This window comes from Plutella xylostella, chromosome 19 (genome assembly GCF_932276165.1).
Source record: "Plutella xylostella chromosome 19, ilPluXylo3.1, whole genome shotgun sequence".
NCBI lineage: Eukaryota > Metazoa > Arthropoda > Insecta > Lepidoptera > Plutellidae > Plutella > Plutella xylostella.
The window spans coordinates 3,344,217-3,370,268 of record NC_063999.1 but is presented as its reverse complement, the minus strand read 5'-3'; the positions used below and the strand labels follow the sequence as shown (position 1 = coordinate 3,370,268).

Below are 26,052 nucleotides of genomic sequence, written 5' to 3'. Positions count from 1 at the left end.
TCGTTGTGTTTTTTTTGAGTAGTGGACTTGGATATGTTTTATGTCGGCCAAGATTAATGGTAGGTATTTGTCCCAGACGGAATCCAAATCAGGATCTTCGATGCTTTAACTACTCTACAATCCGGTGTTCCTGGTCAACTATTTCATTCAGGGTTGGAATTGAGTAAGTAAGTACTAATCTATACAAGTAGGAATACCTATACTTATACAATACATATGTTACTGTAAAAGCCCGAACAACGGTAAATCCTAAGATTTACGCGTAAAACCTAAGATTTACCAACTCTTAATGGTAAAAGCCCGAAAGATTTTGCGATTCGCACTTTTACCACTATTCACTTGGTAAATCTTAGGATTTACATTAAGGTACGGTAAATGTTGAAAAAGCCAGATTATAACCTCCGTAGTCGAACAAAGCGTCCGTAGTCGAGCGGGCTTCAGTGATCGTAACTGATCACTGAGGTTTAGCAACAACCAGCATGGTCAGCCATTGGATGGGTGACCGATTTCAAGTGGTTCTTTTCTGGATGCTTTCGTGCTTCGGACGGCACGTTAAGCCGTGGGTCCCGGTTGCTGCTTCGGCAGCAGTCGTTAAGCCTAGTCAGAGGCCTTCGGGCGGCTTGAAAACGTCAGACAGTCGGGTTGCCCACTTACCCGACAACTCGCTCAGCACAAGCTTGCTTGTGTTGGGGTCCACCAACCCGCACTAGGCCAGCGTGGTGAACTAGATTGAAACCCTTCCTTCATTCGAAGGAGACCCGTGCCCCAGCAGTGGGGACGTAATGAGTCGTGATGATGATGATAACTTATAACTAACCGAACTTAAGAAATATTTATTATTGCAATCTTCTTTTAACAACAATCGATATTATATATTATTAACAAAAAAATATATATAATATCGATTCTGTTATGTTTTTGAGAAGACATTTTAATAGTTTTAATTTTAACTATTTAGGAAATAATTTAGAGGTGGATAATAATTACAAAATGAAAAAATATATGATTATTACACATTGTTAAAATAATTAGGTTGATTTAAAGGTTTAAAAAAAAAACAAAAAAAAACACGCACTCACGCCTTGTACTAATGTACTCCCTTGCGGGGTAGGCAGAGGTGCATTAATTGCTGCACCCACTTTTCGTCAGAGTGTTAGTCCCAATGTAATAGGGGGCGGGCCTATTGCCATTTTACGGGCACATCCAAGACCCGAGAACAAATATCTGTGTTTAAACAAATATCTGTCCCAGCCGGGAATCGAACCCGGGACCATCGATCGGCTCAGTAGTCAGGGTCACCAACCACTACGCCATTCGGTCGTCGAGGTTTTAAAATGACTGTTCATAAAAAATAATATAAATTCTGAAAGAAAATAATTTAAGTTATAGATTGAAATAAATGAATAGGTAATAATTAATCTTTGTTTTATTCCCAAAACCAACTTTTACTAGGCGTCAGTGGTAAAACCTAGCATTTACCAAATTCTAATGGTAAAAGCCCGAAAAAAATGACCCATTTTCACAAATCCTTACATTTACCAACTCATGTTGGTAAATCCTAAGATTTACTGGTAAATCCTAGGATTTACCGTTGTTCGGGCTTTTACAGTAACACATACACCAATGATCACAAGACAAGAATAACAGAAGGTGATAACCCTTCCGTCCTATACCAAGGTCAGAAGATAAACTCATTAAAATCGATTCGATGTAATAAAAATCAGATTTTATTTATTGCTGACCCATATTTTAGTTATCTCTTAAGTTTATTGCCAATGGATTATATAAATATAAATAAGGAAAGAATAATTAAAAGTCCGATATCCAGAAAATAGGTCAAGTTTAAGTTCATAATGTACTTAGGCACCTACCTAACAAGGTCGCTCGAAAGTGTTAAAGTCGTTGTTTCAGTAAGTTACTTATACAAACATGATTTTCACCCAATTGATATATAATCCTTAATTCAGGCATTGTAACAATTTAAGATTGAGAATACTTAATCAAAAGCTAAATGGATAAACATGGATAAACTCTCTGCACAAGCTTGCTTGTGTTGGGGTTCACCAACCCTCACTAGGCACTCAGAGTGGTGTACGTTTTGATGCAGAAAAACCTGACCCCCCTCTCATAGTAACAATGCTTCTGAGGGGGGTCAGGTTTCTCTGCCCCGTACTAGGCCTAAAACCCTGCCTTCATTGGAAGGAGACCCGTGCTCCAACAGTGGGAATGTGGTTGTGATAATGATGATGAAATGGTAAGATCCTTACCATGTCACGGATGCCGTTATTGGACCTTCCACTAAATTACTACTCAGTTTCATAAGCGAATACTTGCCACACAAAAATTCCCAGGCGGTTTTCTCAAAATTCTTCTTTGTGCGACCTACGATGGCCTCAACAGACTCAAACATTATTTATTTCAACATAAATAGAAAGCCAGTAAATGTATACAGAGCTAGGGTTACATTGGTAAATTGGCGTGGAAGTATTCCTGCACTAGGAACAGCCAAATTCGCAAGAACCAATAGACAGAAATCATTAGAGCCGCGAGCATAGGATTCGATACTATTTTCGAATCTACACGAAGGGTCACTTTTACCAAACGCTAATCGTATTTAAATCCAATTTTAAATACATTTTGTACTAACTGACAGGCTACTAAATACGTTTAGCGTTTGGTGAAATTCCACCTAACATGGAAAAAACAAATGCCACTTTTGGAACTAACAAAGAAGAATGGCGAAACCTGACCCGCTTTGCGTAAGTTAGCAGCCACTAACCAAACCTATTTTAAATTATTGATAAAAATGTCTACTATCAGGGAAAAATATTTAAAAAAATCTAAACCATGGGGTTCTTGAGATATTAGGGTTCAAAAGTAAATTAATTAATATATATTTTTTCGTTAAATAAGTTTTTGATGAATAGTACACGCACAAACAAGTTTTATAATCTAAATCATGAGATTCCCAATACATAGTGCATCACAAAATGTATTACATGATTTTATTTCTGCAAATAATATCAAGATTATTTTTGCACATTTCACACTCGGAAACCTATTTTTATAAAGAGATCAATTTCAAAAATTATTTCATTCTATTCAAGTTCCCGTTATCACGAAGTAACATAGAATACTTTTTATCCAGGAATTCCCACGGGAACACTTTTAAAAACTATTTTTAGCTCAAGGGTAACATCTAGTACAGTAGAAAGACTTGATCTTTCGGCACTTATATCTTCGTTCTCCCATGCCTCATAATAATAAAATTAATACCAGTATATACTGTAGTCACGGACTACACATCAGTGTATGTTTCATCAATGGCCGCTCTGGGTCATCGCGCTATAGAGAAATTGCCATTCTCCTTTGCCTTACATTTTGACAGTGACATTTGACGATACGCAACGTAAACGGAGGTTTCGAATCCTGTGCTCGGGCAACTGATTGGTTGCTACGGTAAGTGCTACCGTTACTTATGATAATTATCTGTTAATATATTGCCTGGATTTTTGAAGGTAACTCGATCGGTTTCGATAACTTACTTACTTACGAAAACAGGGGTGTTATCTGCATACATCTTCTGTCATTTGTTTTATGATAATGACTGCTGGAAGCGCTGGTTTGTATTTACGAATATGCAAGCTTTTTTGTATGCGTAAAATGTCATAACCCACTCTAGCTTCATCTGCCATGCTTACTTACAAAACTTAGCAAAGATTCTTTTAGGACAATTTAAAGTAGGTACCTTGCAGGAAATATTCCCCAGAGATTAAATTCCAAAAAAAAAAATAAAAGTCATTCATTCACCCAAAGGTTGCCTGAAAGAGATTTCGCTTTTAGCGATAAGGCCGCCTATTGTGCTTAATCCTTTTGTTATTTAATGTATGTTGTGTGTATTTTCAATAAAATTATATTGTATTGTAAACTTTCCGAACGCAAAAAAGGCAGTAAGTACGCCAGTTCTAGCCTAACAAAAAAATATCGAATAAGAGCTGTCATACAATCGGTACTTTTAATGAAATGGGATTAAATAGTAGTTAGCGTTGCAGAGCACCGAAACTTCGTTTTCCTTAAATTATAAATATAAATAAATATAAATAAATATGTGGGGACATCTCACACACGGCCATCCGACCCCAAGCTAGGCAGAACCTGTGTTATGGGTGTCGGACAGCTGATATATCTACACAAATACATAGATAGATAGATACTAAATATAAATATCAACACCCAAGACTCGAGAACAAATATCAGTGTTTAAACAAATATCTGCCCCAGCCGGGAATCGAACTCGGGACCTTCGGCTCAGTAGTCAGGGTCACTAACCACTACGCCATTCGGTCGTCCAAATACCAATTATAGTGACCCCTTAGCCGGCTATATAATATATGTCGAAGAATCCGGCCATAGAATAAACTGTGAACCTGGTAACTAGGTAATATAACTTAGGCCATATTATACTCTAACTCTTACTCCAAGAATCTTTGCTTAAGAATCTGTTGGAAAAGTCCAAAAGTCCAACAAAGTGCCTACGTCCAGCAGTGGACGTCTATAGTCTGATAATGACGATGATGATACAACAAAACTCCACCACCGTACACAATAAAAACTTCAACCATTCAGCTGCAGCCAAATTTATTATGCTTGACTTAAAACTAGGGTAAAATCTCTCAGGTCACGGTCGGATGTCTTCGTAGTCATCGGTTCATATCAGCCCCCCGAGTCCAGGGATATTCTTGGTGGCGTCTCCGAGTTTCCCCGCAGCATCAGGCAGCTTGTCCGTCTTCGGGAGGTCAGGGACCTTCAGGCCTCCGGGCAGGTCGGCCATGACTACTGCCGCTGCGATCAGCAGGAGCGCGATGAATAGCTGGAGATGAGGAATAGTGGTGTGAGTTGTTGCGTTCAAAACCCTCGATATTCAAAACTCATCTCTACAAGCTTGCATAACTTTTGAACGGCTAAGCCAATTTTGATAAAATATAGGCTAAGAAAACTTGGGGTAACCAATGGGCTATGAACAATGACCCAAAATGGTTCAGCCGTTTGGGAGCTATACGCTACCACAGACAGATACACACATACAGATACATAGACACGGTAAACTTATAACAGCCCTCATTTTGGCTCTGTACCATTAGATATAAACTTATCACATCGCTGGTTCTGCAAATGTAAGTATATGAAACAAAAAGTTTTATCTGAAAATATGTAATATGTTGGTTTCTTAATTTTTAATTTCATGATAATTAAGTAAGTAAATGTACAGTCAACAAAAAAGATAAGTATATACAGTGCGATTCTTAGAGTCACTGGTGAATGAGGAGAAATTATTTGACTCGATACTTTGTGGATAAAACTTCTATAGTGCTCTTCCAGTAGACGTTGAAGTTGAAACCGTAAGCACTGGGACTAGATACGATACGTAGGTATCTCTTATGCAAATTGTATTTGTAAATATTTCATATGTATGTAAGTGCATATTGTTAAATGGATAACAACTCAAATAACTGGATCATTAAGTGAACGGTATTTAAGTAATTGTTTAATTAAGTATTTAACATAAAAAATGCGTATAATTTGGGCGCGGCGTGTTGCAGCGTTACTGCCATTGCGAAAAACTTGTTGAATGGAAATTATTAATCACTTATGTTAAAGAATTAAAGAAATTTATTGTGTAACTTACTTAACTTAACATTTTTATCTTAGTAAGCTAAGGTAGGCATTATAAATATTTAATTTATAATGCCTACCAAACTAATTCAAAATAAGAGCTCAGTGCTACCACTGAGACTTAAAACAAAATGGGGTGTTATTTTGTCATATATATATATATATATATATGACAAAATAACACCCCATTTTGTATATATATGACAAAATAACACCCCATTTTGTTTTAAGTCTCAGTGGTAGCACTGAGCTCTTATTTTGAATTAGTTTGGTTAGAGTATATATATATATATATATATAAGTACCTAAGTACTAAATGGTTTTCGATGACTGTAGTGACAATATTTTTTTCAAATTAAATCTACCTGCTGCCTTATTTGGCTGGTTTGAGCAATAGTGAGAGCATGTGTTATCTTTTTAAAAATTTCCCTCTTCTTTTGAATTTTTTTCTCTTATTTAATAGGGCAGCAGATATTAGTTTTTGATATAATTACATATTATACATATAGCAAATATGATCATCGTGAACGATAATATGATAACTAAGATTTGGCTTGGGTGGAACATTATTATTATACCTAGGTATTTACAGTAGAACCTCGAAAATGTTCACGCACTCAGAAACACGGTGATTTAAAATAACATGGGGGAGGATTTATTAAATAAAACAGAATAAAATGTGATCTACGACTAATAAACCTAAACTAAAATACATAACATTGAAGAGATTTTTAAGCTAAAAAAACAAAAAAAAGTATAAGACAGAATAGATGTTTATTGACAATTATATCATGACATGAATCGTGAAGTATTCTTCGTCTCAAACAGGTTTTCTTTCTTCAGTGTGAAGCATTTACTTTCCACCGCGGAGGGCGGGGTCTGAAAGGTAAAATAATACTTATAAAAGTATATATTATAATAATACTTATAAGAATTATAATACGTGCCGGTGAATATCTTTTTTTAAGGCCCACTAGAGCCTTTGTACCCGTGGTGAAAAGATCAGGCTCCCTATCACGAACTTGTTTTGGACTTGTGTTGAATTTGAATTTCCCTCCAGCATCCTTCAAAATTTAAACTCAATAGAAGCTATTTTTGATGATGCCAAAAAATAATCGTAAATAGTCGTGTTTGCTAAAAAAATAGTCGTATCATACTTTCGGAGTTAGAGCTATACGTTATGGAGGATTATAGCTGGAGGGACATGAATTTGACACTAATTATTTCGTAAATGTTACTTCGCGATAGGGCCCCGGTCATCGCTGACTGCGCATGGAGAGCCCGACTTAGAATAAGAGGTATAGTACAATTACTTTTATATTAAGTAAGTATAGTTGTATCTTGTTATGTATACTCACTATTGTATTGCTTACGGGGCCATCCGCCGTTGTTTTCTGTAAATAAATATAAAATTTCGAATCAAAATATTAAAAGCTTCAGTTTTAAAATATGCAAAATATTAAATATTAAACACTGATTAATCTCGGTTCACTGCTGATAGCAGACATATTATGATTTCCTTTCATCCAATAACATTCTTCTCAAAATAATGTGCCACCACCGGAATCATAGGTAAGCAGATGGTAAGTTAATGTACCAAACATACTGCTGAGCACCTTTTATATATAAAATGTAAAATTAGATCACTGAAATAGCCCTAGTGCGTCGGGTATAGGTGATCGTAAATACATGACTGCATGCAAATTATGATTAAGATGTCAAAAGCATTTAAGATGATTAAAAAAAAAAACTATTTTAATTTAAAAACATTCATCCAGCTGCATTTCAATATCTCAAAATAAAACTTCTGGAAATTCACACATTATGCGTTATACGATTTAGCGTTCGCATGTTGCATAAGTTTTTTATTAGGTATAGGTATGGCTTATACATTCATATTTCAGGATCAATAATTAATTATACAAACTTACGGGGTTGTTCATTGACAAAAGTAGGTCCAAATCCTGTAACAAACAGACTTTTTAAAGAATATAATAAAATACTTATTTAAAAAGTGATACCTACTACTTAAATTTATGTTTTTATAATAAGTAAATAGTAAGTAGGTATATAAAATATTAATTAATAATTTCCTTACCAGGTTGTGGCAATCCAGAGTTAGCTAAAAACAAAAAAAGGTTAATTAGTTGTTTCATATCGTGTGGAAAGGCAAATATGTCTAAGCGATTTTTTGCGTGGTGGACTAGGCCTAAACCCTTCCTTCATTGGAAGGAGACCCGTGCCCCAGCAGTAGGTAGAGACGTGATGGGTCGTTATGCATGCATAAAAGTCTACATAATCGATTAGTTCACTCATGCAGTTATTCTAACTTCATGCATTTTCCACCATTACACCGGTCATGCATGGGTAATGGTCTTGTCATGGCATTAGCAAAATGTTAATTGGGAATTTTTTCACGGATAAATAATAGGTAGTTACTTAACAAAATAAACAAAATTAAAAGTTGCATTACGAAACAAAAAAAACAAGTTTTGAGACCAATAAAAAATTATATTTTTAATTACGCGAAACAATAGTTTCTGATCGTAACGAACGATGTCATTACAGACGTAAAAAAATCACACGTCAGGCATTAAATAGAAAAAAAAAACGCTTACTTTGACCAAAGTTGGGATGTGATGGGGCATAGTGTCCATACCCTGGTTCTGTAAAATTAGATTTTATCAATTGAAATCTTGCTTATTACCGTTATACATATATTGTCTTCAGCATTATTTTTAAAACTTTATCTAAGTATTATGAACTAGTTTTTGTGGAATAAGGGCCAGTTTTTTGATCCATAGTTAACTCAACCATTGGTCAAAAATGGCTACCATTGGTTAAAAACCAACGAAATTCGTATGCAGATGTCATGCTTGACACGTGATTTGACTAATGGTTAAAGTTGACTACGGATCAAAAAACTGGGCCTAAGACGTTGTCGCTTGAACTAGTTATAAAAACAACAAAAACGAATGTTTGTTCTGTTAAATCATATCAACTTTCTTAAGTTATTGATAATTATTTATAAAGTACTTACGAGGGCGAACATTGAATCCAGGATCAATGACTGTGGGAATAATACCGATTTAAGTCAATTGTATCTTTTTACACATGTACGAGTATACTATTACTATAAATCAATAATAAAATAAATCAAAATACTTAAAATTAAATAAATATTATTTAGGTACTTATAGAAGTTAACTTACTCTGGGGGGGATTTTGTCCTGGGTTCACGGAAAAATATAGAAGTATAATTAAATATACTTAGGTTATGTAAAAAGTTGGCAAGATTTTAAAATATCATTATATTTAATCATACTAAACGTAACCTACCTGAAGGTCTGTAAAACCCGGAGTCGATTACTGTAAACCAATCATAATAAGCTTAGCAGTAAATAATATAATGTAGGTACAAATAAAAAGTTATAAAAATTTCGAATGGACTAAGGGTACAAAATCACAATATGATCTTTTATGTAGACACCCATATTAAAACTATTAAAAGGGATCAGTAATAGTTGACTTGCAGTTATTGAAACGAAATCGTGACTATAACACTTTCAAATCTGATTTTTCATCGGATTTATATATTATTATATATTTTTTCAAGATTTGTGTGGGAATAAGATAATATTTAAACTAGTATAATAAAAAAGTAGTAGTCAAGTACTTAGTAAGTACGGTTGATAAAAAAACTCACTTTGATGTTGGTTCTGTCCCGGATAGACTGTAAAAGATGATACAACCGTGTAAATAAATTGTACGGTCAAATTGAAAAAAAAAAAACATTTGAATTGGATAATAAAATATATAAACTTACAGGAAGAAGGAGAAGGTCTGTTGCTACCGACAGCTGTAAATAATAATGCCAGTATAAACTTACTGTAACCTTAGTGCAGCTAAAACACAAATTAATATACTTACGGTAACTTTTTACAACACAACACAACACACGAAACATAAAACACATTAAATTTTGATCACATTTTTGTTATTTACAAACACACAGATAAGTATATTTTATTATGAATTTATCACACAATATTTACTGGTTACGCTTGGTGTATTTTTTGCGTGGACAAAAACATAAACATGGAGCAACGATAAAAACAATGAATTCGTGATAGCGATGATCTGGCTAACGTATAATGGGCGAAGTAACTGGACTATACGTAACGTATGAATGACCAACTGCAAATATTATGTCAATTTTTACTTAGGCAGGACACTGAATTTTCTCTATCCTGCTTCAGGATAAATACAGAGGGAAATTGTATCAATGAACTACCTCTAGGCAGCTCAATGTAACTGAACAAGAAAAGTATTAAATACCAATGATCAAGCAAAATGTGTATGTAACCATTTCTTTTTTCGCGATTTCAGAGTACTTATAGTTTTTCGCACGTTGGTTTTTGGTTACGTACCATAATTTACCCTTGGGCAGCCAAGGCTTTTATTAGGTAATTGCCATATATTATGTTGCGTACCTAATCTGTGATCAGCTCAAAGTGTTAATTGTAAAAGTTCAGTATGTTGAGTACATTTCCGTGTAGTTCAATGATAAAATTTCGCACTGTTTATTCAAACAAAACCTGTACAACTGACCTGGAGGTGGATTAAATCCAGGATCAAGTTCTGAAAACAATTAAAAAGTAAATATAATAATATCTCTACACTCTTTTGTAGCTTTTCAAAATATGAATTCAGAAAATGTAAATAAATTCATTGGTTTGTGAAGTCTGTTTAGTCTAGTAAAAATGTATATATTTTTAAAGACTTGATTGTGCAATAAAATATGTACCAACACTTTTCAAGTCTTCTTGCAGAAATACGTGTGTGACTACCAAGACTACTAGGAATAAGCCTTCTCCGCTGACCTCTGACAACCTCACCTACCGTGCCGCATGTACATGCTTAGGTACAATAACAAACAAATAAAATTATTATAAAGAATTATAAGGAACAAAACAATAAGAAAACAAGAGATCAAGGAACGACGTACATGTAACCACAGGACCAAGGACCGAGGAGGAAAAAACCGACGAACAAACACTGAAATAATAGAAAAAGAATGAAAATATTAGATAGGCAGACTTACTGAAAAGGAATAAAAGACATCAAAACATACATACAGACGAATTGAGAACCTCCTCCTTTTTTCGTTAAAAATAAAGAAACAAGACAGAAGAAAAAATTAAGAACAAGAAGTTAGGTACTTATTTATTTATAAATGTCTACAGTTGTATTTACCGACTGGTGGAAGTTCAATGCCTGCAAATAAAATGTACGAAATTTAGATTTGTAAATATTTCCTAGTAATACTGTACGGTATTTCAGCTAAGTACAGTGCCACAAACTTATCTGTTCCGGTGACAGCTCACGTAAATATGTAATATTTCTTCATTCTATATGATTTTAAGTTTGCCAGTAGTGGTAATTCGCTCTTGTGGTATCAATAAACCCATCTAATCTATATCAATATATAATTCATTAGTAAACAATGAGATATGGATCAATTTAGTTCGCTCTCACCGGAACAGATAAGTATGTCGCACTATAGGTAAATTAGGCTTTACCTGGTGAAGGAGGGTACCAACACGGTGGCACTACTGAAAACAATAACGTACATTTGAAAAACTTTGAAGTAACGACTTTATTAGTAAGTAAGACTCTACACTGTATGGATATTGGATACATAGATACTAGATAGATAGACAGTAAAAATATATAGATTTATTAGACTGACCAGTAGTGGTACTCTCGACGCGCAATCAATTGTGTCACGCTTGCCTTCGAGTCATTTGGCACTCTGGAACACGATGGTGGCGCCACCTTGCCTACCGTATTTGGTGGTTTTCGGGTGAACTAGTCTAAATTCGGTTACGAACGCAAGTTGGTACTCTTGACCGCCATTTTGACAGTTGTCAATATTGAACATACTGGATATTCGCAATCGCTAAGGCAAGAAGAAAAAAGTAACTTTATTACTTGTATTTGTACTTGTGAGTGGCGATTTTGTGTGGTTTTGTGTGGTACTGGTATTTGAGACTAAAGGTGCTGTGTTATGGCTTATTTAGCACTACGAATAGCGATTTTGCGCAATGCGCAGCGAAGAGATATCCGGAGGCGCAAAAATCAGCGGCGAATGGTGAGATATTTGGACGAAGCAGTGGAAATGGGACAGGCGGAGTTCGTCGATAATTACCGCCTCACAAAAGAACTTTTTGATGAACTATGTGGAGACATAGAGCCCTTCATGAAGGAAGGGTTTAGGCCTAGTCCACCACGCTGGCCTAGTGCGGGTTGGTGGACCCCAACACAAGCAAGCTTGTGCTGAAAGAGTTTATTTATTTATTTGAAGACCAACAAATGATACACTTGTTACATACATCAAGGCTACATAAATAAAATACAGTACAGGCCTCTGAATAGGATTAATGACTGCTGCCGAAGCAGCAACCGGGCCCCACGGCTTAACGTGCCGTCCGAAGCACGGAAGCGTCCAGAAAAGAACCACTTGAAATTGGTCACCCATCCAATGGCTGACCGTGCCAGTTGTTGCTTAACCTCAGTGATCAGTTACGATCACTGAAGCCCGCTCGACTACAGACGCTTCGATAGTGTCAACTTGACACTATTCACGACAGTTTTTGTTATTTTTTCCTTTTCATTCATTCTTTCACAAAGTCGTAAAAAAAGTTTCAAACAATCGTAACCAAATTTTAAGTGAAACCGAATTGTAACCAAATAGACGTCAAGAGTACCAAATCTAAATTGAAATTGGTTCTGACTCGAGCACAATATTAACGCAATATGAATAACCGTCTTGCGTATCAAGAGTAGCAGTACTGACGGTTGTGGAAACCAAGGGTCAACGATAACTGAAAATTTTGAAAATCGAATAAGTTATATGTTTCCTATTCAATATGTCATAACTAACAAATTAATTTAATTTCCTTACAAAAAATTGAATTGAAATTGTCTTTCTTCGCTAGTAAAGTTATAATATGAATTTAAAAGAAATTATTTTTAAGCTCTTATTCATTCACTAAGCTACCGTGCCGTACCGTACATACCTACTAGCTTAGTGCATTTACACGATAGAAGAAGACTAAGCTACCGTAAAGCAGAATGAGTTCAATTACGTGAGAAATAAATTTATTAAAAGCTATTTTCAACTAACCTGGGGGTGGCTGAAACCCTGCATCGACTGTAAAACGAACGGAATCATAAATTTACAAACTTTATCGACTGTTTAACATTCATCAACAGTATCAACACTATTTAAATATAATTTGCGATATTTTACATACGTAAAGTAGTAATTATAGATTGAATTATATTATTGACCTTTATTTAACTAAACAAATAAACACAATTAACTAAATTAGTTTTCATGCAAAGCCGAAGTATATTTTAAACCTGCTATATTTTAAATAGTAATAATTAATAATATATAATATTAAAGTATTTACCGACTGGTGGAAGCTCAATGCCAGGTTGAATAACTGGAAATAATTTTATGAATTTCAGTTTTGTTACTGGTTTTTACAATACTGAACGAATTTATTAGAATTCAATGTCATTAATTTTACCTGATGGTGGAGGATGTATACACGGAGGTACTGAAAACAACAATTTATCATTTTAACATCCATTCCTACTAATTATATAGAAATAATAAATACATCAGAATTTTTTAAATATTTATACGAAGAATTTAAGTAGACTTTTTTAAATTCTCATTAAAGTAAAATGAATAAAATTAGATACACGTTGACTAACCTGATGGATATGGTGAACCCGGATCAACTATCACTGAACCTATTCAAAGTAGAGTTATTAATAAGTTTGTATTCTGTGCAGGTTTTAAAAGAAATTTTTTAAAAATAATTTATAACTATCAATTCATTCCTATCCCAGCAAGACAACACAGACAGATAAAAGCCAAACTTATAAGACTTCTCAACAACTCACCTGGTGGCTGGAAACCCGGGTCCACTATCACTGAACCTATTTAAAGAAGAGTTCATAATAAGTTTATATTCTGCGCAGCTTTTAAAATATTTTTTTTAAATAATTTATTTCAATTTATTCCTACCCCACCAAGACAACACAGACAGATAAAAGCCAAACTTAGGAGACTTCTGAACAACTGACCTGGTGGCTGGTATCCCTGGTCCACTATCACTGAACCTATTTAAAGTAGAGTTCATAATAAGTTTATATTCTGTGCAGGTTTTAAAAGAAAGGTATTTTATAATTTATTTCCATCTATTCCCATCCTAAACATATTCTTTTAAACAAACGACTACTGAAATTGTCTTACTGCGCTGCGTTGCTATTGGCTTTTGTAATTTATTACTGCGTTATACTACCCATCTCACACTGTCAATATCAGAAATGTGAGAGGGAATAACTAAATCCCTACTTGTTTGTTAAATTATTAAATACGGTTTCACAAATCACAACTCACCACTCGGAGGCTGGAACCCTGCATCAATGACTGAAAAACCAAATGATCCATCATTTTTGCATGACCTACGCTACATATAGCCGAATTTTGTATAGTTATTTTTATTTAAAATATACAGACTGAAATTGTACTAGCGGACTTCCCGAATATTCACCTGCCTTCGGGGAGATGAATATTCGGGAAGTCCGCTAGTACAATTTCACAGATCACTATTAAAATTTTGCCCTCTTGGTAAATTGGCAGGGATATAGATTTAAAGGTGGGTTGTAAGTAGGTATGTAAAAGACAGCACAAACTTCATAACAAACTTAACTCACCTACTGGCGGCTCAAATCCCAAATCAACGACTGAAAAACCAAATAATAAATGTTATTTCCTCTCTAGAAGACAGAACACCGAGACCGAGTCCACAAAACAAAACAACGAAAAAGCCCAAACTCCGCAAAAGACAATAAAAAAAGAAACAATGCTTCTAGACTTCGACCACTTATTGCAATTTCTAAATCACAAGCAAACGACTGCTATATTAAATCATTGAAAATAAATATACTGAAATTTCAGAAGGAGACAGAAGAATTTGAACTAAGGCGAAGTTTTATCAGTGAACTCCACATCGACAGTTCGATGTACCAGATATAGTGAAGAAGTTTCCAAATAGGGGCTGAAATCAGTTCCATAGTTACACTACACGCCTTCTGTAGGGACAGTATGGAGCCTGTTTTTGTTCCACATTTATCATCATTTATCAAAATTGATAGTAAGTAAACGTTTTTCAATATATCGGTACGTAAATGCGTTACAAATGTGAATTTCAATGATAAAACTTTTGACGACAATGGCAGATGTACATAACAGAAGAACAGCAGAACCATTTACACGAAACAACTTACTAGGACCGTTCGGTGGTTTCCGGGAATCTTCCCCCTCTTGAGCTGAAAATTTCAGATAGTTTTTACTCTAGTGTGTTACTGGTAATGTCCGTGCACTTGCTTTCACGTAATGTCCGCACGTGAAAATGGGACAAAACATGTTTAGGTTCAATGGATTGGAAATGTAAAAATGTATAAACTGAGGTACCTACTGTCTAATGTCCGTAGAAATAGAGGGACATAAGTTGGTTCTACCTTTTTTGGCATAAGATTTATTTGCCTTATCTCGTATTGCATAGTAACGATTGGTCAAAGTCTCGTTACGCCGAAAATCGTATGGCATAAATCTCGTTTAGTAAAAAGTTATTTCGCATAACATTGTTTAGCCTAATAATGGTATGGTCAAATCTTGAATAGCCTAATAATGCTATGGCATAGGTTTATACAAAGTAATAATATTCGTTTGGCTTTAACTTTGACGGAGCGTCTCCCTACATAGCGCAAACTGGTGCCTTGTATTGTTTCCGCTGTTTGGAAAACGCTCCGCTCCGCTTCGCTGCGCTCCGCTTTGGTTTTGATGAACATGTGCACCTAACACGCTCCTCCTCGCTTTGCTCGTCGTCGCACCTATTTTTAGGTTTCGATCTCATGGGGTTTGTAATAATTATATTGGTCGTTAACTTTCGATTTTTTGATCATACAATATCGTGATTTTCGGGATGTAGGAGAAAAATACCAGAATTTGTACATTTAATACGTACTTAATATATTATTTATTAAGATAACATTACGGGAAACAAGATTATACATAGGTATAGACGAACATAAATTTGAGCAAACGAAACTTAGGTGTTTAAAGATTGTGCCTAAAGAGTTTTAGACGAAACGAGCCTTATGCCACATAAGTCTTGGCAAAGTGATGGTTCGGCCAAAAAAGTTTAGACCATACGAGTTATGCGAAATGAGTTTTGGTCAATAAAGATTATGCGAGATGAGCGGAACCCACAAAAATAGGGCTATTGAAGTTTTTGGAGGATGTGATAGGAATTCAGGATAAGTAATTGGGAAGTCAGGAGAAGCTAGCTAGATTACAAAGTCACCTAGGTGGTTCATATCTTGATATATCAACGATATTTTCTACATTAATTTACGTTGATACGGTTTTAATGGATGAATGAAAGCATGGCATGCTGGTGAATAGTAACTTACTTATTATTTTTATTTTATAATTAATTTTTTTTATCGAATTTCTTATTATGTAATATGTATATACTTATGATAGTTACAAAAGTGAACGTATGAATTTTTAAGCTGTGTATACCACCGCCGCGTATAAGCACTATAATTATTAAATTGATGAACTTTAATGATTTAAAAAGAATGTTAAAAAATTAGGAAACCGAAAGGGGATGGATTTCACATTTCCAAAAGTCGTACGGTAAAAGTTCTTCGGACGAGTTGAGTCATCCTCTTTCAGCTTACTATAGCACAACTTTGAACAAATTTGTATTAAATGGTTACCAACACCAAAATTCCCAAGAATCAGCATCATATTATATATTATTATCTATTAAATCGTAAAACATAGGTAAAAAGTAAACATAAGTATGTACTAAGGTATGTACATACACATTGTGAAAATGATTAACAAGTTGCAGTGGTTTACTTGGGCCTAAGCCGAATGTATGTCTATGTGTTACTTTTCATCTTTGTTTCATATATTTTTTGTTATCAATCGATAGTATCATTCATTGTCAATCAGAAAGATCAGAATCGATAAAATATATGTCAAACGGTCTGAGGTAGGTTTTAACCACAAAACCACGTTTTAACAATCATGCATTCACTTACCTAGTTACTACGATTACGAGCAATGAAAAAGTTAAAGTACTTATATTTAGCAGCAAAAACTGCCGCCAAGTAAAAAAAAATGGGGCTGTTCTGAGTCTGCATTTTGTGGGTGGAACTTTTTCATTGCTAGCGAGTGTATTTACACTGTAATGTTATAAATATGTACAATATTGATATGAGTATGTACTCACGTTGCCCGACCGAGGGACGGTAGAATCCAGGGTCAACTGGAATGAGAGTAGGTATTTTACATATTTATTTTTTGTATTTTTTTACCTAAGGGCTTTAAACACATAAACAAGATACGACGTCGCGTTGCAGGTTTGTTCGTTGTAGGGAGGTTAGGTAGCGTTTATTCGGGTGATTATAAGAAATCTCATAATTTAAATTTTAAATAGTTTATGTATAAATAATAGAATTGTTGCTAAAATCATTAAGTAAGTACCTACCTACTAAAAAAAATTGTTAGCCGCATTGCAATAAAATAGTGAAAAAAAAATATTAAAAAAGACAGCAGAAGTAGGTATATAAAGTTCTAATTAGAAATTACATTAATTTTGAATCTTACCAATTTGGCCGTTGTTTCCGTTCCCATATGTGGGCCTTCCAAATCCTGGGTCTATGGAACCTAATAAACAAAAAAAAACAATGTTATTTCTACGTTATAATTTTTTGCACCTCTTATCACAAATGTTTCTTGATCAACCTGTAGGTTGACCGGTGGAAAATAGTAATTAATGTTAACTGTTTGGACCTATTTATATGTATTTGTCGATATAGAATTAAATAAGTATATAAGATAGTAATAGTAATAATTTTATTTACCTTGCCCCTGTCCAAATGATGGTTTACCAAAGCCGGGATCAACTGTGTAAAAAACCAAAATTATGGTTAAACTTCGGTTTTGATTTTAATACAGAAAAATATGGGTGTTCAAGCGTCTATAGGAACCTACGCTACGTGCCTGGCTGTCGGTAGATTGACCTACTAAAGTTCATTTAAGTAAATGTACAGTTTTCCAATCCATGAAAGAGTTGTGTTCAAAATATACTTAATACTTATTAAGTATTATAGGTCTGCATCAACTTGATTTGAATGATTTGTTTTCAATCTTCGTAATTTAACGACTACTTAACCGTTTAATTAAGTTACTGTTAAATACCACCATTTGCATTTTGTTTAACCAAAAAGTAAGTTATTTATTAAAATACTAGCTGTTCCCGCGAGCTTCGCTTCGCATTAAACAGTTTTCCTGAGGGAATTCCGGGATAAAAAGTAGCTTATGTTCTTTCTCAGGTCTATACCATATGTATGTTACTGTAAAAGCCCGAACAACGGTAAATCCTAGGATTTACCAGTAAATCTTAGGATTTACCAACATGAGTTGGTAAATGTAAGGATTTGTGAAAATGGGTCATTTTTTTCGGGCTTTTACCATCAGAAATTGGTAAATGCTAGGTTTTACCACTGACACCTAGTAAAAGTTGGTTTTGGGAATAAAACAAAGATTAATTATTACCTATTCATTTATTTCAACCCAATAACCACTTGTCGAAAAGAAATTGGAGGTCAAGGTCATTCATCAACTTTTGGGCGATATAATGCACCGGTATTATGGTATTTATGTGTATAGTAATAGATGCGAATTATCATTGAATGCTGGATTATTGGAAAATAACTTTATTTTCACTCATTCACTGAACGATAATTTAAACACGGAAACCGGAAGTAAAATAATTTTCACGTATTATTATTGTTGACGTCGAGTAAATTAGATTGCAATAATAAATATTTCTTAAGTTCGGTTAGTTATAAGTTATCATCATCATCACGACTCATTACGTCCCCACTGCTGGGGCACGGGTCTCCTTCCAATGAAGGAAGGGTTTCGATCTAGTCCACCACGCTGGCCTAGTGCGGGTTGGTGGTCCCAACACAAGCAAGCTTGTGCTGAGCGAGTTGTCGGGTAAGTGGGAAACCTGACTGTCAGACGTTTTCAAGCCGCCCGAAGGCCTCTGACTAGGCTTAACGACTGCTGCCGAAGCAGCAACCGGGACCCACGGCTTAACGTGCCGTCCGAAGCACGAAAGCATCCAGAAAAGAACCACTTGAAATCGGTCATCCATCCAATGGCTGACCATGCTGGTTGTTGCTAAACCTCAGTGATCAGTTACGATCACTGAAGCCCGCTCGACTACGGACGCTTTGTTCGACTACGGAGGTTATAAGTTATAACCTGGCTTTTTCAACATTTACCGTGCCTTAATGTAAATCCTAATATTTACCAAGTGAATAGTGGTAAAAGTGCGAATCGCAAAATCTTTCGGGCTTTTACCATTAAGAGTTGGTAAATCTTAGGTTTTACGCGTAAATCTTAGGATTTACCGTTGTTCGGGCTTTTACAGTAACATGTATACCAAATTTCATTTAAATCCGTTCAGTAGTTTTGGCATGAAAGAGTTAAAGACAGACACAGTTACTTTCGCATTTATAATATTAGTTAGGATTGTATTCACCTTGGAAGCCACCGTTCTGATTGTAGCCGGAGTTCTCAGCGACTTGAACTGAAATCAAAATTAAATATGGATATCACACATTCTCAGAAATGAGTATTTGAGTATCATATCAGTGCTTTCATATTAGTGATTCTGGGGTGAACAACATCTTTTGTAAGACATTAGGAAATTCATGAAAACACTATACTTAACATAGTACAAAGTTTTAGGTAAGTATATGTTTTGTTTTCACTTACCGCCGTTGCGAGCTGAAGCCATGGCTACAATCACGCCCAAAAATATCTGTAACAACAATATTAAATTCATGTTAACTTTATTTGCACAGCATCACTGTTACCGAATAAAACCTCTGAACTTCTGATCCAATATCCAAATCAATATTAACATTGCAATTTATATCATCCTAAACAGGCATTGGTCCATTGTTATCTTAATCTTACGTTACGATAAGATTAGCTTCAGAATTTGTTTCTCCGGTGATAGAAATGTCAGACAAATAGATGAATTGATTATATGGGGTACAATTATATCAGTGATGGTAACAAAAAAAAATAGCTCAGAATCACAATTGGAATGGTATGTTAGATATTAATTTGTTCGAAGAAGGTTATTTAATTTTTTCGAGTCTTTTGTGTTAGGTAAATGTTTGTGTCGTGTGATACCTAAATACCCGCCTGGCAAGCTTGGAGAATTTAATATTCTTGAAGGAGGCCTATGTCCTGGCTACACCAGCTACGTTTGAGGTGATTTACCCAGCTTAATAGAATTCAACAGCTCTTTTAGCAATATCGTTGTTGGTCCCATTATGAAAGTTAATCAGTAGCACAAGAACCTTCATTGACACGACGACGGAAAGCTCAGTTATTAAATTCCACTCCGTCTGTATACAGGAAACAAGTAAGTACTTATTACATACACACATATAGACAATGATAAGATTGGTGCAAAAACTGAAATTTGCCGGTGAGTCACCATTGTAATTTGGTTTGATTCACAATAACTATGCTTGTCTAGTCATGAAGGTTATAGGTATTTACCTATTCTTAAGTGTAGTAGTTAGTGGTTATAAAAACTACATTGCTTTTATTAATATAATTTATACGTATAGAGAACTCGCCACGTATACATACTGCAACACCCTGTAGAAACGAAGGCTGTTTTCGCATAGATCATAATTATCTAACAACCTACTACTAGATTGGGTTCACATATAGACTTGAACTGTGCTACCACAAAAAACTTTAAACACTGTTTAACAAGTGCTCAAAGCGAAATTTGACAGATTTTGTAGGCGATTGACAGCAGTAAACATCTGTTAAACACTGTCCAAGTTTTTGTGGTAAGGTCCGAAGTATTTTAATTTTTTTTAAACAAATATTTTTTCTCTCTATGTCGTTGTCTGGAATAAATTACTTTTAGTAATAATGCCGCCGCTTGTGCTATTTATTTTCTGTTTTATGTACTTCTGTTATTCGTATTTGTGTGCAATAATGAGTAAAATTATCTTTATCTATCACCACCATGATAAGGCCTAGTCCAGCATTAGTGTTTAGCATCGACACACTAAGAAGAAGAACACCCTGTAGGATATTATATTATGGTGTGAGTCAACATTTGCCTAAAAATGTTTTCGACTGCCACGGAAAATTAAACTCAAGGCTACGAATGTTTAGTTTACACATACATTCACATTATTTGTATAGTACTAAATAATCCTTATTGCCAGCAGAAGAAAAGTAAACAATATAATTGCACATGAATACCTAACTTATGTATATTATTATCTAGGCAGGTACAGTGGGTAAAACTAGTAAAAAATATTCACCTCGAGTTTTCAGGCTATTCTATTCTCTGTGGGGATATGAGTATTGAGTACCTACATCAGATCTGGCTCTCTCAAATGGAACCTTTGGGGATATCCCCATGGTCCTTATGCCATTTCCCACCACGCATGTACAGTTGTAGTTGGTGCTAAATCTATGCATACATGTTTCCTCAGGTTGTCATGCTTCACCGTTTTTCACGCTAATGGTCGTTTCGTTTTACTTACATTTTTAAATTTGTAGATTACGTGAAAACTGATAAAGTAAAATTGAACTAATTATGTTTCTTGGAGTACTTAAATAAAAGTTAATTGTTAGTTATTGTTAATATGTTTAGCCAAACGAACATATCAATCGTAAACACTGAGCAGACTAAATTAATCATATCAGCCGGTGTAAGGTAGCGATAATATAAATAAAATTAAATTATACTAACTTATCTGATTAATGTTACGCAGGTACCTATCTGTTCTAGGTACTTAAAAATAAATCACGCGTATATTATAATAAGATGGAACATAATTTGTGGTTATTTTCAAAATTTCTTATGAGGCACTAGACTTGGTTAGGTTCTCCTTTAGGTGTTAGAATCGTAGGCATGAGGTAAAAAATAGTACAATATGTTTGTATTGAGGGTGTATACCAGGGAGGGTCACTCCCTGGGTTCCGTATAAACCTTACTTCATACATTATTATATACTTCCAGTGTGCCATGGCGTCTGCAACTAATGTTATTCCGAATAGCTAATTCTTTCACCGCTACGACAGCCCCTAGACCCCCCTGTAAACCATCCGAGGACTAAGGTTACCGACATAGCTGACAGAAAATGCAAGCTGAAGCGGCAGTGGGTTGGCTATATCTACCGAAGAACAGATAACCGTTGGGGTAGACGAGTTCTCGAGTGGAGACCACGAACAGGCAAACGCAGAACCCCCTCCTGCCCGCTGGACCGACGAGGACCTTAGGCGGGTAGCCGATAGTGGCTGGATGAGGAAGGCCGAGGACCGATTGTTGTGGCGATCCTTGGGAGAGGCCGATGTCCAGCAGTGGACGATTATGGGCTGATGATGATGAAGTTTCTTTCATATATTTTTTTTAAAAGATGTATAAAAAAAAACACGCACTCTCGCCTTGTACTAGTGTACTCCCTTGCGGGGTAGGCAGAGGTGCATTGCTGCACCCACTTTTCGCCAGAGTGTTATGTTAGTCCCAATGTAATAGGGGGCGGGCCTATTGCCATTTTACGGGCACATCCAAGACGCGAGAACAAATATCTGTGTTTAAACAAATATCTGCCCCAGCCTGGAATCGAACCCGGGACCATCGGCTCAGTTGTCAGGGTCACTAACCACTATATACGCCATTCGGTCGCCGGTTTTAAAGATATAGTTATTCAATTTATTGTGTTTTGGTTAATATGTCGCTAAGTAGACCGGGTTGTTGTTTAAACTGGTGGACATAAGCCTCTTCCAAGGAGCGCCACAACACTCTGACCTCAGCCTTCCTCATTCAGCCACTATCACTATTTATTGTATATAGTCGCCGATCCAGAGGGTGCATATTGCCTGTACTCCATACAAACACTCATTTACCCGTATAGTTAGGACCTTCAGCACCATGGAAAATATGCACGTTTGTGATCTCCTATCACGAAGTTATCTATATATAGGTAACAAGTAAGAAAACTGATAAAATTACACCCTCAATGGTTTTACCATAAAATAAAACTGAGTTAGGTACTCACCACAGCTGTCTTCATTTTTTTTCGTACTTAAAAATTTGCACTAAATGTATACGATGTCCTATTAACGCGAATTTGTGTGTCACTGTGATATTTGGTGGACAAAGCACTTCTTATATATACGGACGTACTGGCGGGTGAGGCGATAACCCATTCGACCTAACTAAATATTTACTATGCTTCTTACTGCGTTTGTTTTTTTTTAAGTAAGTACCTACTTATATTTTAATTCCACGTAAGGTAATGTTTGGGTTTTCCTTATGAAGAAGGTGAGATAATATTTAGCACAAAATTATAGACTAGTGCAGTAGGATAATTAGGTTGTTGGTTTTAAGTTCATTTCAACTTCTTGTTTTATTAAGTTAAAGTTAGATAGAAATAGAATTGGGGCTAGATAGATTTTTATGAAATTTATACGCATCTATATAGTTGTATAGAGATCTTTTTGTTATTTTGCTAAGTCTTCGAACAAAGTTATTCAGAATGAGTTCCTGACTCATGCTCTTTCTGTTTACATTAAAAAAATACTTTATCTATCTATCTATATTTAAAAGCTCGTTATGTAACTGTTCTGAACCTTCTTTATCCATATCGCTGTAGGCTTCAGGAGTATTTTCAGGATTGGATGGCGTGTCGATGATTGCAGTAGGTATATGTAGGTACATTGTTTCCTAAGAATGTCGTGTCGCCGACAAACTAACAAGAGAGAAATGCTGCTTTTTTGCCGTGGTACCTATAGGAGTACGAGTCGAGACGAGAAGTAGTCTTCAACAACAATAACTCTAGGCCTATACCCTTCCTTCATTGGAAGGAGACCGTGCCCCAGCAGTGGGGACGTGATGGGTCGTAGTGTGGTTGACATATCTCCTGGTCGTAATGATGATGATTATGAACCATAGGTTTTTACCTAACTAACTAATAATTTTGTAACATTTTAAATTGGGATATAATTTTATATCTAAGTAGGTAAATCTAAGTTTTTTAAGTAGAAATAGATATTGTTTAATCTATTCTAAAAGTATGTAGTCTGTAGGTAGGTAGATACCTCTTATAATTATTATGTAAATACTTAGTGACGCACAGTCAGTATATTCGCAAATTACGGAATCAGTTAAATTCTATGGTAACAAAATAACTTTTTGTATTATTTTCTAAATACATATACCTAAATAAAAAAAACGATTCTCCTTTTGAATGTCAAGTATGTTTCTATAGTAGTATAGTCTATAGATTACCTACTTACTGCGTAAATAGCAATAGCTAAAGTATTTAGTACTTATCTAGAAACCTACAGAGAGAAAATATAACCTCGAATCGAATCATAATTTGTCAGTGAACAACATTTCATGGGTCTACACTTGAAATTCTGAAAAAAAAAACACTGCTGTTTACTTTAAAGTAAAGTTAAATATCTACTCAGCTTTAGAAAGTAAGAATAAATTTTAAAAGAATAGTATCAGCTTAAATTGATTAATATGTATGTAATAAGTAATTATATAAGCAATTTCTAGAGATATTTCATTTTTAAATATTTGCGTAAGGTTTTACTACATATTGGTTTTTCAACATTTAATACATATACCTATTCCATGTGGTTATAGTTATGTATGTAGTGTAGTTACATACATGCTTTAGGTATGTGGTACAGGTACCTAAGCGGATAATTAACGTGTTATTTTACAAAGAACATAAATTTTAATTACCACCTGGAAAATTGTGTTTAATGTAGGTATAGACACAGAATAATAACCAGTAGGTACCTGTAGTATAGATATGTACCTACCTAACTACTTATTGAAAATTGTCGGATACGACGAAGAGGACATCATCATCATCATCATCACTTATTGAAAAACGTTTCCAGTCATTTGTTCAAACATATACTACCTATGTATTTACCTAATTAGTAAGTTCTTATTAGCTTTTTAGAGTCTGGAAACCCGTTGTAGAATTTCGAATTAAGATGAATGTCAGTCATAAATTATCATTGATGACTTGAAACTTTTGTAGGTATACACCAAAAAAATCGGGAATTTAAATGTAATGTAAGTACTTACCTATTTATAAAATGTAAACTTCTGTAAGTATTCAGAAAAAATATAGGTAGGGTACTGGCATGATTTTGCAAAGGTCGCATTCGTAAATCGGAAAATAAAAACACGACATAACCTACTAGTATAAAATAAAATACCGACGAGAATAAAATGTTATTTTGATATAGGAGAGGAGGGAATTGACAGTTTTCTACACACATTTCAATTCTGAAAAACTACGATTACGAGGCAAGATTATAGAAATAAAACTAGTATTTTGGTAATACGTTTTAATTTTAAAATATTTGAATATTTGATCCCCTATTTAAAATAATTAACCAAAGGCCTTAAACGTACTTACAATTTATTATTATTATAAAAAAAGTATAAAAACCAAAATAATAAAACATAGGGCGTTTAGTGACACCTAAACCTAGGTAAAAGCCAAATAATAAAGCTGCTGTAAAATAAGTAAATATAGCTGTAAATAAGTAAATATAGCTTAAAACTGCATATAATAAGGCACTGTTTTTTAATCAATATAACATAACATAATTAATATGAAATAATAACTAAAGTAATTTGATACGATATTAGCGCAGATAAAGGCAATACTTATGGCTCGAGTTTTAATTGATTTAATGGTGCATAACTTTAAAAATTGTTTGATAATTTAAGAAAATATAGGTTATTTAGTTATACATGCTATTTACCGTATTTTACCATAAGTTTTCTATATTACAAACTTTATCAGCCCTAGAGAGAGAGAGACTTACTATATTTTAGAATAATTAAAAATATAAAATTAATTTTTCGTACATAAAATAGTTATACTCAGATATATCATATAAATAAATGCATAATAAAAACACATATCCAAGAAATTTATAACAATCATAACTTCTCAAGCAAGAAACTTTGAAATGCATTAACAGCCTATTCTAAAATTCAGCTTCAATCATACATTAGTAAGTAAATAGTTGTCACATAAATTTTAATAAGTAGGTTGACGGTGGTCTTGCGGACTCTAGCTACTAAAGTCTGTTTTTTTTAAATCTCTGAT

General features: G+C 34.6%; 1 protein-coding gene across 34 annotated transcripts; it reads right to left on the bottom strand.

Annotated features, from left to right (window-relative positions):
- Window positions 1-6,511: 6,511 nt before the first annotated feature.
- LOC105382836 (repetitive proline-rich cell wall protein) lies at window positions 6,512-23,118 on the bottom strand. 34 transcript variants are annotated; one of them, XM_048627799.1, is made up of 29 exons: window positions 22,960-23,118; window positions 19,628-19,673; window positions 19,392-19,439; window positions 17,701-17,742; window positions 17,444-17,503; window positions 17,067-17,102; window positions 15,046-15,087; window positions 14,473-14,502; window positions 14,156-14,185; window positions 13,840-13,875; window positions 13,657-13,692; window positions 13,465-13,503; window positions 13,275-13,304; window positions 13,155-13,187; window positions 12,863-12,889; window positions 12,530-12,560; window positions 11,256-11,287; window positions 10,930-10,950; window positions 10,285-10,314; window positions 9,500-9,532; window positions 9,380-9,406; window positions 9,014-9,042; window positions 8,886-8,913; window positions 8,714-8,743; window positions 8,292-8,339; window positions 7,772-7,795; window positions 7,605-7,637; window positions 7,032-7,067; window positions 6,512-6,552 (listed from the first exon to the last, which is right to left on the bottom strand). In XM_048627799.1, exons 1-29 carry the CDS (start codon window positions 22,972-22,974, stop codon window positions 6,527-6,529), a joined length of 978 nt encoding a protein of 325 aa, XP_048483756.1. In that variant the 5' UTR covers window positions 22,975-23,118; the 3' UTR covers window positions 6,512-6,526. The 34 variants fall into 34 exon arrangements, with proteins under 34 accessions (XP_048483756.1, XP_048483755.1, XP_048483768.1 ...); XM_048627798.1 differs by having other exon boundaries at window positions 11,256-11,292; window positions 12,532-12,560; XM_048627811.1 differs by lacking the exon at window positions 22,960-23,118 and adding an exon at window positions 21,442-21,596 and having other exon boundaries at window positions 11,256-11,292; window positions 12,532-12,560.
- Between the last annotated feature and the right edge of the window lie 2,934 nt (window positions 23,119-26,052).

Coding starts and splice junctions, on each gene's coding strand:
- LOC105382836 (XM_048627798.1), bottom strand. Junction 13,876..14,155: donor AGGGTTCCAGCCTCCGAGTG/GTGAGTTGTGAT, acceptor TACTTTAAATAG/GTTCAGTGATAGTGGACCAG. Junction 8,340..8,713: donor TGGATTCAATGTTCGCCCTC/GTAAGTACTTTA, acceptor CTAATTTTACAG/AACCAGGGTATGGACACTAT.